Source organism: Capsicum annuum, chromosome 8 (genome assembly GCF_002878395.1).
Source record: "Capsicum annuum cultivar UCD-10X-F1 chromosome 8, UCD10Xv1.1, whole genome shotgun sequence".
In the NCBI taxonomy this organism is placed as follows: domain Eukaryota; kingdom Viridiplantae; phylum Streptophyta; class Magnoliopsida; order Solanales; family Solanaceae; genus Capsicum; species Capsicum annuum.
The window spans coordinates 162,998,031-163,010,401 of record NC_061118.1 but is presented as its reverse complement, the minus strand read 5'-3'; the positions used below and the strand labels follow the sequence as shown (position 1 = coordinate 163,010,401).

Below are 12,371 nucleotides of genomic sequence, written 5' to 3'. Positions count from 1 at the left end.
ATTATATAAATAAATAACAATATAAAGCTTCAACACAATCAAGGGGTAATAGGGTCAATAACATACTAAAGTGATAACCGAAGGACGAAATTGGAAATTAATAATGTATTTACCTTTTACAGCTTATATATGCACCTTGTTGCCAAATTCTTCCTTCATCAATTCACAAGAGAAACAAAATTAGCAATTGAGAAAATCTCCATCTCTCTCTAGCCCTTCCACTAGAGAGAGAATCTATATATACACATATACATATTATATATCAGTTGTAAAGAGTATATAGCAGTATTTTCTTCTTCTCTACTTGTGAAAAATCAATAATGGAAGGAAAAAAATTTGCAGTTTTATTATGTGCAGAGGATTCAGAATATGTGAAGAAGAAATACGGAGGTTATTTCGGGGTTTTCGTGAGAATGCTGGCGGAGGAAGGTGAAATTTGGGAGTTTTTCAGGGTGGCTCACGGCGAGTTTCCGGCGGATGATGAGATCGCCGATTACGATGGATACGTAATCACCGGAAGTTGCAATGACGCTCACGGCAATGATATGTGGATCTGCAAGTTATTGAATTTGCTCAAAAAACTTGATTCAATGAAGAAGAAAGTTTTGGGTATTTGCTTTGGACACCAGGTATTTCTTTTTAATTAACTCTTTTAATCCCCTAAAACTTCATTTTTTATACTGTTAATTCATAATATGAGTTACTAATTAATTTCTTATTTGTATGTAAGGTAAAATCAGACGAATAAATTTAGACGCTAACTTTGTTTTAATGCCTGTTTTGGGTGTTGAGATTTATTTAAAAATTGGTTTACTTACAGCTGTCTTTTTAATTTGTGTCTCTAGTTTTTTGATTTGTTGTCTTGTCCAATTGTCAGGAAGGCGCTTTTAATGCATTGAGTTTGTTCTAGTACGTGTCATACGTGGCTTTTTACTAGATTTATACATAAAAGTAATAACAGAAATATTCTCCAAAAATAAACTCACAATTTAAGTAATCAAAACGCATAAAAAGCTATAAGCTTGCTTAATTAAATACATACGCATACGGCACCAACTGTTAAATTCAAATGGATTTGTAAAGTTTCAAAGAGCATATTAACAGTAGTAACTTCGAAGATGAAATTCACAGTGCTGACGTTCTAATAATTTGCCTAATTATTAAAAAAACTTTACTTTTAAAATTATGAAAAATGAATTATTACTCCTCCCCTCCCAATTTACGTGCCACTTTTTTCTTTTTTTGGTTAGTCCAAAAAAAATTAACACTTTCCAATATCTTGTTAATAAACTTAACCTCAAGCATCTCATTTTACTCTTATTGATCTACTGTGCTAAATGGTCGTTTGGTATGCGGAGAAGATATTGCTATCACCTTTTATATGGATCCCACTATTTTAGTATAAATAATATATTAATACTTATAACTAACCGCAGGATAAAATAAATCTATATTTTTATTCCAAAATTGTTAATTCTTATTCCACCGACTAGTGACCCTAACTATATAGAATCATACTTAGATTTTTTTATATTACTGGAGTAATATGTTATTTTTGTAGTAACTCTTTTCTATGCTATGTAATTGTTTAATACCGAGTTGAGACTTGAGAGACATATTTTAGTTGGAAATTTGCAAAGTCTGCCAACGTGTTTGGACAATTGGCAATGTTATTTTAATAGCAATTTCTGTGTTACCAAGTTGTGCCTTAGTTCTTCCCCCCATTCATAGGACAAGGTAACTTTTGCCTAACTTTTTGTCCAAATTCTTCTTTTTTTGATTTCCCATTCGGTATCTAGTGGCTGCATTCGAGCCCCGACTAATCTGTATCGCACGTTGCAGGGCCTATTAAGGTGGCAGCGCTCTAGTCTTTATTTACCACTTCCAGTCTTACTTGTACATAATAATAACAATACTTATCCAGTTTAAAAAATTAATGAATAATTTATTTACATTTTACTCTTAGTTTCATTACACAATATATTTTTCAAAAATGATATAGTAAAATTACCCCTATTATTTATAGTAAAGTATATTAATTTTACATTCAAAAATGAATGTAAAATATTACCCCTATTATTGTCAAAAATATATTAATTTTACATTCAAAGTAAAATTATCCCTATTATTTATTATTTCTTGAGGAAATATGCCAAATTAATAATGGACAAAGAAAATTGTCATAATAATTTTATTATATCTAACACATCCTCCTCCTAAAATTCAAGACATCAATAATTTAAAATTCTAAACACAAGTGGGTTTTGTTTCATGGCAGGACCATAGTGGTCCAAAAGCCCTTATGAGTGAGATTTTGGACCATTTGCCACAGAGATTGAAAAATTGGAAATCACGTTGGTATTTTTCTGGCTTAGAGTGAATGAGAGTTTTGGATAGAACAGTTTGGGTGGTACCTTTTTACACCAATCTTAGATCATTTGGTCTCCATCAAGCCTCAGGCTTATAAATGTGGATCCAATTATAGACAACCCATATATTTTAGGATTCTTTTTCTGTTGTTTGAGGCAGATTGTTTTTGGGGTTCTTTGTCAGCCAATCTTGCTTATTCACGTGCTCGTCTTTAATCTTAGTTACACTTTTGTCATGTACTGCTGTCATTTATTTATTTATTTATTTATCTTTCATACTCAATACTTCACGTAACTATGTATAATTGTGACAGATGATATAAGCCGTCCAATTCAAAAAAATGATATTTCCTCCGAATGACCTATTTTTTAGTCTGTTTTAAAAAGATTTGACCTTTTTTTTTTTTGGTAATACTTTAATTTCAACTTTCTAAATGTGTTTAGGATCACAAGATTAAATGACATTTTGGTACATTTGACATAAATTTAATTTAAGGCCACAAGATTCAAAAACCTTTTTTATTTTCTTAAACTTTGTGCCAAGTCAAAGTAGGTCATTCGTTTTTAAACGAAGGGTGTAACACATTGCAACTACAACACAAGGAATCAGTCCTTAAAAGTAATAATCTTCTGGGGCAGAGAGTTTCAACCGTATAAGTTCTTTACGCCTCAGGTTAAGTTAACCAACAATAATTGGTAATTTTTCACAGCAAGTCCGATATAATAATCTAAAAAATGAAATGATGACCTATTATAGCCAGTTAAATCACATTAACAATGTTTGAGAAATTTTTAATGTCAGTATGTATGATTAAACTCCATAGCAATTAGGCTATGACTTCGTAATTTTCATGTTCAAGATCCAAGCTTTGTTTTATGTTATCTAACATGTCCTACTTGTTACTAGTAGTATTTTTTAATATAAATAACATAAATACCAACCATTTTGGAAGTAATTACTCTCTCTCCCACTTTTTTAATTACTTTACTATCTCTTCCTATTAATATACATAACATAACTGACATATACATAACATTCTTTGTATACGTTGGATTTTTGTAATATGTTTAGGAAGTTGAAATTTTTTGTAATATTAGAAACATAAGTTATGTATTTGTGTAATTTTTAGTATTTTTTATGATAAAGGCCCATAACAAGGGATTAGATCTAGAGAGAATTATTTAATAATTAATTAGAAAGATAAGCTCGTTTTGTACGTGGCACATAGCTGACACTGTCGGTGATATATTCCAATCTCCAAATCCAACATCACCAAGCAAGTTAGAAAAAATATTGTCTTATTATTGCAACGTACGTTAATATCGTAAGTATTTGTATGATGGCAAAATCACCATTTTTTTTGTTTGATAGTAATTCATAAGTACGAGAACCATAGTTTATGTAAAAGTGTGACAACTGACAATCATGCATTTACTGTTAAAATTTGTAGTGATCCAACATTGTCAAATCTGGAAACCTTTGGAACTTTAGATTTAATTTATAATTTGTTTTTTATGATTTCTCGCTGAATTATTTTTGTCCATTCATTTTCTTGAGCTTTTCCCTTTGTTTTCACGCATTTGTATGTGAAAGTGAAAGTGTCTCTTATGTGGTGTAGATCTTAGGACGATCATTGGGCGGAACTATAGAGAGAGCGACTACTGGATGGGACATTGGCGTCACCACTGTTAATTTATCAACGACCAAGCAATTCAACGCTCTCAACTTACCTGCATCTTTGCAAATTATTGAGTGTCATCGTGATGAGGTTTGTATCAAATTTGCTTTTTTTTTTCCTGGCTAATAATCTTCTTAACCTTAGCATTCCTTTCTATGTTGTTAAAGGACAAAAAAAAAATGAATGGTTTAGTACAGACTTGGCTAAAAATGTGTTGTTATTTTGGAATTAGATCCGTGAGCTTCCACCCAAAGCAGAGGTGATTGCATGGTCCAACAAAACTGGAATTGAGATGTTTAAATATGGTGATCACATCATGGGCATTCAAGGTCACCCCGAGTACACCAAGGACATTCTTCTCCACCTCATTGATCGTCTTCTTCAACACAGTCTTATTCAGGTAATTATATTTTACATGATTGTATCCCTTTCATTATGAGTTAATAAAAGACACCAAAAGCTATGTTGGCCGTTTGGCTCGTATCATGAGTCATTGGGAGGAAATGAATCTTGAGCCTAATTCAACTTCAAAAGGTATTCATCCCTTTTCATGCGATATGGAACTCTTCAACAGACAACATAACCCTTCTGAACAGTGAACATGAATAAACAATCTTATGGTGTAAACTGTAAACAGTACTACTATAATAATGAATGTAGTTTCACTCTTTATTTTAATAAAACAACCAACTACATATACAATCAAGGGCTGAGCTACTATAATTCAAAATCCAAACTCCGCCTGTGATAAAATGATTCAGCAGTCCATGTCTTTTTCAATCTAGGTGATAGTGGCCCAATTGACATTGACAATGAATTACTCCTACTATATTGTTTATCCAGCTGACCTACTTGTAGGTGTGCCATATGTGATATGACGTCCTAAACAGTCGAGCGTGCCACATGTTTAGAATGTGCTACATATTATGCCCCCAAAGGCATGATTGATACTATTAAAAAATAGTTGTGAAATAGTTTAATATTATGCCCCCAAAGGCATGATTGATACTATAAAAAAAAATGATGTGAAATAGTTTAATATGCAAATTATACAAGCTTGACTTTATGTTAATTTTGTTGTAATATAGGAGAGCATTGCTGATGTGGCCAAACTGAAGGTTGAAGAGCTTGAGCCAGACAGGGAGCTATGGAAGAAATTATGCATCAGCTTTCTCAAGGGGAAATTGTGATTGAATATTCTCTCAATTTATTAGAGGCTACTGGAATTGGTCAAAAATGTAAAATGTAAATAGGAGATGGTGTTAGATGAAATTTTAGCCTGTTTCGGAGTTTGGACTTTCACATGACGTCATCAAGAATTTATTTAAGATTAAACTTTTAACTGTTGAAATTGCCTAGGTCAATTTCTATCCGATTATTTAGATTTCATTAATTAACTACCATCTCTATATTGTTCTTAATTGTGTATTTTCTCCTGGTTGACCAAAAATATGCAATCAATTTAAATAATAAACCCATTGATAATTTATTATTTTTTGGTCAAAAACACATATTTGAATTTAGCACATTTGGAGTGATGGAGAGGCCAAAACAGCTGGAGATGTGGCTTCTCAAAGTTGACTTTCCGGCCAAAGTGTAAGACTAACATTTCGAATTCATGAAAAAGAACTATACCAATGACGAATTCCCAGTCAAATGCAATTTGCTCAAATGAAGTCCAAAACTGCTACTTAGGGCCATCAAAATGGTGAGTTCGGTTGAAATGATTGGATTAAAAAGGGTCATAATCTAATTCGTACAATTTTTATTAATTTTAATTTCTTTGTTTGCTTTTTTATACTAATTCCTTGTGAGTATCTGTGAAACTTTTTTCTTTAATATGGGTACATATAATATATCAAATACAAAGTGAATTTCGAAGCGTATATATAAATCTCCAAATGATTTATATTTGTATACAAAGCAAATTTTGGCACATCTGTATAATTTTTTAGAGCGAATTCTCTAATTTGTATATTTCTCTACTAATCTATAACTACATCTTGCAACTAGGAAAATTGTAGCTATGACACTCATTTATCGGCTAAAGTTTAGTTATTTTTGAAATTTTACCTTAGAAAAAAACTTAAGTAAAATATTATTTGTCTAGCAAATGAAATCATGTACAAGAGCTTCTAAGTCATTTGGCGTTACAAAAATTAGAGTAAATTTGTTGAGCAAAAATCAATCTCTCTCTTCTAACTGGAAAAGAATCATGCCTCGCCGCTGTCCTACTGGTATCTATCTTCGATATTTGTATATTTATTTTTCTATGATTTCGTTACGTTCCTTTTAAAAAATATACTTATTCCACCCATCTCAGTTTATGTATCACTTTTCAGAATTTGAGTACACTGGTAGATCCCACACTTTGGTCGTAATACATTGGTCATGTTACGTTGTTGTTGTTTTCGGATTCTGTGACTCAAATAAATCTTCCCTTAACTGAATTTTCTTAAAAGAATATTTTGAACTATCAATTGTGGTTACTTTTAAATGTAGTTTCTAAAAAAATTAAGATTTCATGCTCGAATTCAGGTCAATATTAAAAGGTTTGATTATCATAATTTGAATTGTGTCACATAAATTAAGACAGAAAGTGTATATTTTTCTAGCGGGTATGTTGATCTGTATATAGATTGCAATTAATTTATTTTCTGGTTGTTTGCAATTTATATATGTGCTTTGGGTGGGGGAATGGAGGCAGAGATTCAAACATGGGACATTTTGTGGAATAGGTGGATCTTTTTTTGAAACTGAATAACTGCTTTAGCTAAGTATTGCAGTTAGTTCTTTCTTGGTATTCAAGGCCACCTGTTTCCAAAAGGTAATAAAGAACAAAAAAAGTTTATAGTAGTATGGTTGTTTAGTTCTTATAACTGATCACTTGTTTACAGGATGCTTCAACCTGCCTTGCATACGAAAGAAATGCCCCGTTAAGGATGATCTCAGGTCGGATGAGGATTGCCCCGTTAAAAATGATCTGAGCTCGGATGATGAGGATTGCCCCGTGGGCAATGATCTTCTTGATCTCACATCAGAGGACCTGTGTCATTTTACGCGTCAATTTTCTCCAGAGAATCTGATTGGAGTCACTCACTTAGGGAAGCTCTATCGCGGGAAAATGCCTGTTGATTCTGATGCCACTAAGGATGTCGCTGTCAAGATTTTGGGTCATGATGAAAGGTTGTTTAAATATATAGGCGATGACAAACTGCAAAGATTAGAGGTTTGTCTTTGTGTTTGTCTGTGTTTCTACGTACGTGCATGCTCATTCACTTGTTTGTGTTTTCTTTGTCTATGCTTACCGCGAAAAGTTGTAGTATGAACTGAAATTCTTGCAAGCTCGAAGGATTTAGTTCTACTCTTACATCTATCTTTACTCTGGTTATTAGAATTAATTGCTCTAATATCCTCCTTCTATGTACATTAGTTCAATTCGTAGCCAAGGTTTTGGCTATGTAAATGGCAGATGTATTTTTGCCACTTGTTTTTTTAGAAGGTAAGGTCTATGGCCCGCTTTTTGTTCTTTCGCAAAATCCGAATATACAAGGTAGGGGTCCATGCCAAACCCACCACCACCATGGGAGGTGAAAACCCGTGGGGATGGAATTATATCAAAAAAGAATCTGTAGTCATTACTAAGGAAAACTAGCTATGACCAGAATACGAAATGTAGGAAGGGGACATATGCAGTGAATCTCATTAATCAGTAGGAGAGATGTTGACATTCCAATTAATTTCTTGTTTTGCTTGTTCAGATGACTTCAATTGGCTGCAGAGGGTTAAGTTAGCTCGCTCTGCATGATAGGAAATACCCGATTCGCAACTTTGCTCCTTATCACATCGTGGGTGCAATATTGCAATTACATTTTGTTGTTTTCCTGTTGTTCGGCAGATCGATCAATATTTTTGGTTGTCAAAGTTTGTTTATGCTGTATTTAGTAATGAGGATATTTTTGTGTTTCATCTCTCCAGAATTTTGAGTTTGGTTTTTTAGTTGGAGGGGTTCTGGGTAATACAATCGATTCTTCAGAATACAGAATTGCTCCATTTGGCTACATTGATGGATCCATTTTTAGGCGCGGCCGAGTTCTCTTCTTTTGTTTCCATCAAATGTATCACTAGTGAATTAGTCTTACTTTCATTTTTTGATGAAATGGTGTGGTGGACTGAGTGCTACCCTGGTACCTATGCGGGTTTATAAGTACCCAATGGAATGGAATAGTGAAGGAACGCACAAGCTGGTACGGACAATACTGTTATAAAAAAAAAGAAAAAAAAAGTGTTATTACAGTTGCGTAATACTTGTTAGGATCGAAATAATCAGGTGTCATGCGGAAGCTAGCAAAGCAAATCTCGAAAGACGCCACGTGAGAAGATAAACGAGAAATACACCAAAAGAGACACAAGAATTTAAAGTGGTTCGGTCAATCGACTTACATCCACAAAAGGAGATGAGCAATCCACTATATAAAAGAGAACACAAACTGTCAAGAGAGACAACTCACAAAATTCACTCAGAATAGAAAAAAGGTTCACATAAGTGATCCCGTAACACTTGTGTCTCACAAAATCTCCCCCAAACGAAACTCTCAAACCCTTAGGACTACGTTGTGGATGCTACAAAACTAGAAGAAAGGAGTCTCTCTATTTATAGAGTCTATAACATTTTCCTACAAGAATAAGGATTAGGATGCTACAAAATTAGAAGAAAGGAGTTCTCTATTTATAGAGTCTATAATCTTTTCCTATAAGAATAATGATTAGCCAAATATAGAGAATACGTTTTCGTTTTTCTAAAAGAAAAACCCAATTATGGTACCTAAACGAAAACTCAATTATGATAAGAAAGTCAAGACAAATGCCAGCAATACTAAAAGCAATATTTTTTTCTTAGAGGTGCCAGGGATTATTTCCTTGAAGTTTCTGGAGACAATTCTCAGTATATTTCTTGTAGCTGGTGTTCTCCTCAGTTTCCTTATATTTGTTTTAATAGAAGTTGACATTATGTTTGAAAAGAGGGGATGTGGAAGAAAAGAGAAGAAAATAGGCAAATAATTTGTACAGTCTTGTGTTTAATATGAATGCTTCACTTGTTGTGTCCATCTTGTCACTTTGTTGCCGTTAATCTTTACTTTCTAGCCTATTTTGGTAATGCATTGTTGTTTGTATATTGGAAACAAACAACAACGTTCCTTTATGAACATTGTTGTTTGACCCACCTTAGGCAAAGGATGGTTCAGTGCACACTCTTTGTCTAAAATTATGCGGTGTATAAAGATGAAATATTAGCTATTATAAATAGGAAAAAGGCTCAAATATGTCACTAAACTATCAGAAATAACTCATTTATGCTATCTATTAAAAGTTGGGCTCATTCATGTCATCGTCGTTACAAAACTGACTCATCCATGCCATTACTTTTTAACAACCGATTTTTAAAAGCAGTCTGGCTACGTGGCAGCTTATTAGAGGGTCACATCATTTTTTATTTTTATTTTTTAAAAAAATAATTTTCTTTTTATTTATTTTTTTGATCCATTAAAAATAATTCACCCAATTTTTTGATCCATTAAAAATTAATTTGATCTATACTTTTAAAATTTGATTAATTTTTCATGATCAATCAAATATTTAAATATTTTTTTTAAAAAATCTACTATTAAAATTTATAACCAAACGTTATTCTAATTAAGCATATTGTATGTCTTAGCATACATGAAATATTTTGTCAGCCGAATGTAAGTAACTTTTTAGTTTTTTATTTTTTTATTAAGCATAGAATGACATCATCAGCATCAGGGGCGACTCAATCAAATTTATGGCTTAAGGTAAAAATCAAACGGAGGCCTAGCGTTTTATTTTTTTATAGAAATTTTTTCTTTTTTCTATAAATAGTATTTAATATATTTCTTAAAATTTGTAATTTATTATTACTAAACAAAAATAGGCCCCTCATATTTTGGGGTCTTAGGCGGCCGCCTTTTCTCCTAAAGGGTTGAGCCGCCCCTAATCAGCATTCAACATTTGTACGTAACACTTTATGCATCACCATTTATCATTGCAAAAACAGGAAGGCGACAACATGCCGACATATATAGTATTAATAATATAATAATAATATTTGATGTTTATATATCCCTTCAGTTTCAACGGAAAAATGACAAAAGCTTTAGTTAACGTGAATCTTAAAAAAAAAAGTGATAAAAAACGTGGAGTGTATACTCTCTTTGTTCCCTTTTAGTTACTCGTCCGTCAATTAAAATAGCTATTTTTTATAATATATTTATTAAATGATGTTTATTGTTGTATTTGAAATTAATTTGAAGAAAAAAATAATTAATATTAAAGGTAAAATATGAAAACAATCTCAATATGTCAAAAATGACAAAAAAATAAATTGAACGAGAATGTTTTAAGAATATATTCAATGAAAAATTAATCAAATTTTAAAAGCATAAATCAAACTAATTTTCAATGGATCAAAAAGTTGCGTGAATTTTTTTTAATGGATCAAAAAAAATAAAAAAATTAATTAAAAAAATTGGCGTGGCCCTCTAATAAGCTGCCACGTAGTAAGGCTATTTTTAAAAACCATCTGTTAAAAAGTAATGGCATGGATGGACCGATTTTGTAACGGCGATGATATGAATGAGCCAACTTTTAACGGATGGCATAAATGAATCATTTCTGATAGTTTAGTGGCATATTTGAGACTTTTTTCTTTTTGATTGCCCTCTAACCATGCTTGTAATTTGTTAAATAATACTTTGCAGCTAGGTTCACTGTCAGGTCTGATGTTTTGGCCTTCGGTGTTTTCCTCTTAAATTTTATAAGCAAAAGAGTTGTTGAGCAGCGTAGAATGCCTACAAAGACTACACCTGATCATGAACTTGATACGTGGGCCTTAAAACAGTTCAAATCTGGGCGTTCACTTGTCCACCAAAGTCTTGAGGGTGATCCAGGTTTTTATCCTCTCGACGGAGATGTAATTGCAGAACTTGCAATACAGTGTGTGGAATGTGAACCAGAGGAGCGGCCAAATATGAAAGAAGTTGGTGAGCCTCTAGAGGACTTACGTGTTGTGTAGGAGCATGGTGAAGAAATTGATGCCTTCTATACAAATTAATGTGCATCCTTTCTACTTATTTCCTACTGTTAGCTGCAACAATGGATCCCCATTTTGAATGTAATTTTCAGCAACTGCTATAAAAAAAAGCACGTGACACATTCTTTGGCAAGTGAAATCTGTTCAGATTCATGCTTTGGCCTATTTGGATTTACTTTTTAGTATTCTTGTTTGAGAAATATCTTTATATTCTGGTATTATAGTAAAATTATAGACCAATTGCTTTGGCAATTTAGTTATAAAAACTTAATGCAACATCAACAGGTGTTGGAATTCAAAAAAGTCGGAATTTTGGCATGGCATTATTTTGTTGAATTACTCAATGCCTAGATTCAAGGGGAAAAACGTTCAGCTACGCTAGCTTGACTGAAGAATGCCTAGATGTGAAAAATACTCACACAGTACATACGACAATTTATATCGACCTTAATTAAACAAGAAAGTCCAAATGTATATAATGATCAATCATATGTTGTTGGGCAACATATAAGGCCTTCAAACGCTTGGCAATGTCTTTCTTCATTGGTGTTTGTTTTGTAACTTATTCATATATTTCATTGGTCGTTTGTTTTGTAACTTATTCATATATTATATTGCAAGTTCTGTAATTTTAGGTCATCTCTTTGATTAAAGTCTGGATCATCATCAATACTTATGAGTAGAGTTTATGCATTTTCGCCTAAAGCTCATATCATGAAGCTAAAGTTTAGACAAAAAGGGTTTAAAATAAAGTCATATATGCATCGATTTCATGAAAATATGCTTGAACTCAAGGCAAAAATTGCTTTAGTCTAAATAAAAATGATTGAACTTCAATCATATATGTGACTGAAGTTCAAGCAAAAATGGGTCATTCAGAAAAGACAAAACTTTAGCCATAACTACAATATTACTCAAAAAACATCTGAAGTTCTATAGAAAGTACTAATGTAGACATTAATTGTACACTCTATTTGGTATTAAGATGTGTATAATTAATATATGAAAATTTATGGTATTAGTAATGCAATAGATTCTAATGCACGTATTAGTATGATTAAAGACACAAATATACCTAATACCAACATTACTAATACACCATATTTTACATTATTCTTTTATATTTTATCAAACGACTGATATGCTAGTAGTTTTTAGAGTTGGTTAGATAATTGAATTTTAATTTCTCTTAGTTAAATATGATGTCTTTTC

At 32.2% G+C, this 12,371-nt stretch overlaps 1 protein-coding gene and 1 pseudogene across 1 annotated transcript; both read left to right on the top strand.

Annotated features, from left to right (window-relative positions):
- On the top strand, nt 1–5,469 carry LOC107840110 (gamma-glutamyl peptidase 5). The gene is made up of 4 exons (XM_016683843.2): nt 1–629; nt 3,989–4,138; nt 4,281–4,448; nt 5,137–5,469. The coding sequence occupies exons 1-4, from the start codon at nt 321–323 to the stop codon at nt 5,236–5,238; spliced, it is 729 nt and encodes a 242-aa protein (XP_016539329.1). The 5' UTR covers nt 1–320; the 3' UTR covers nt 5,239–5,469.
- Nucleotides 5,470–5,981: 512 nt separating this feature from the next.
- On the top strand, nt 5,982–11,473 carry LOC107879453 (annotated as a pseudogene).
- Nucleotides 11,474–12,371: the final 898 nt, after the last annotated feature.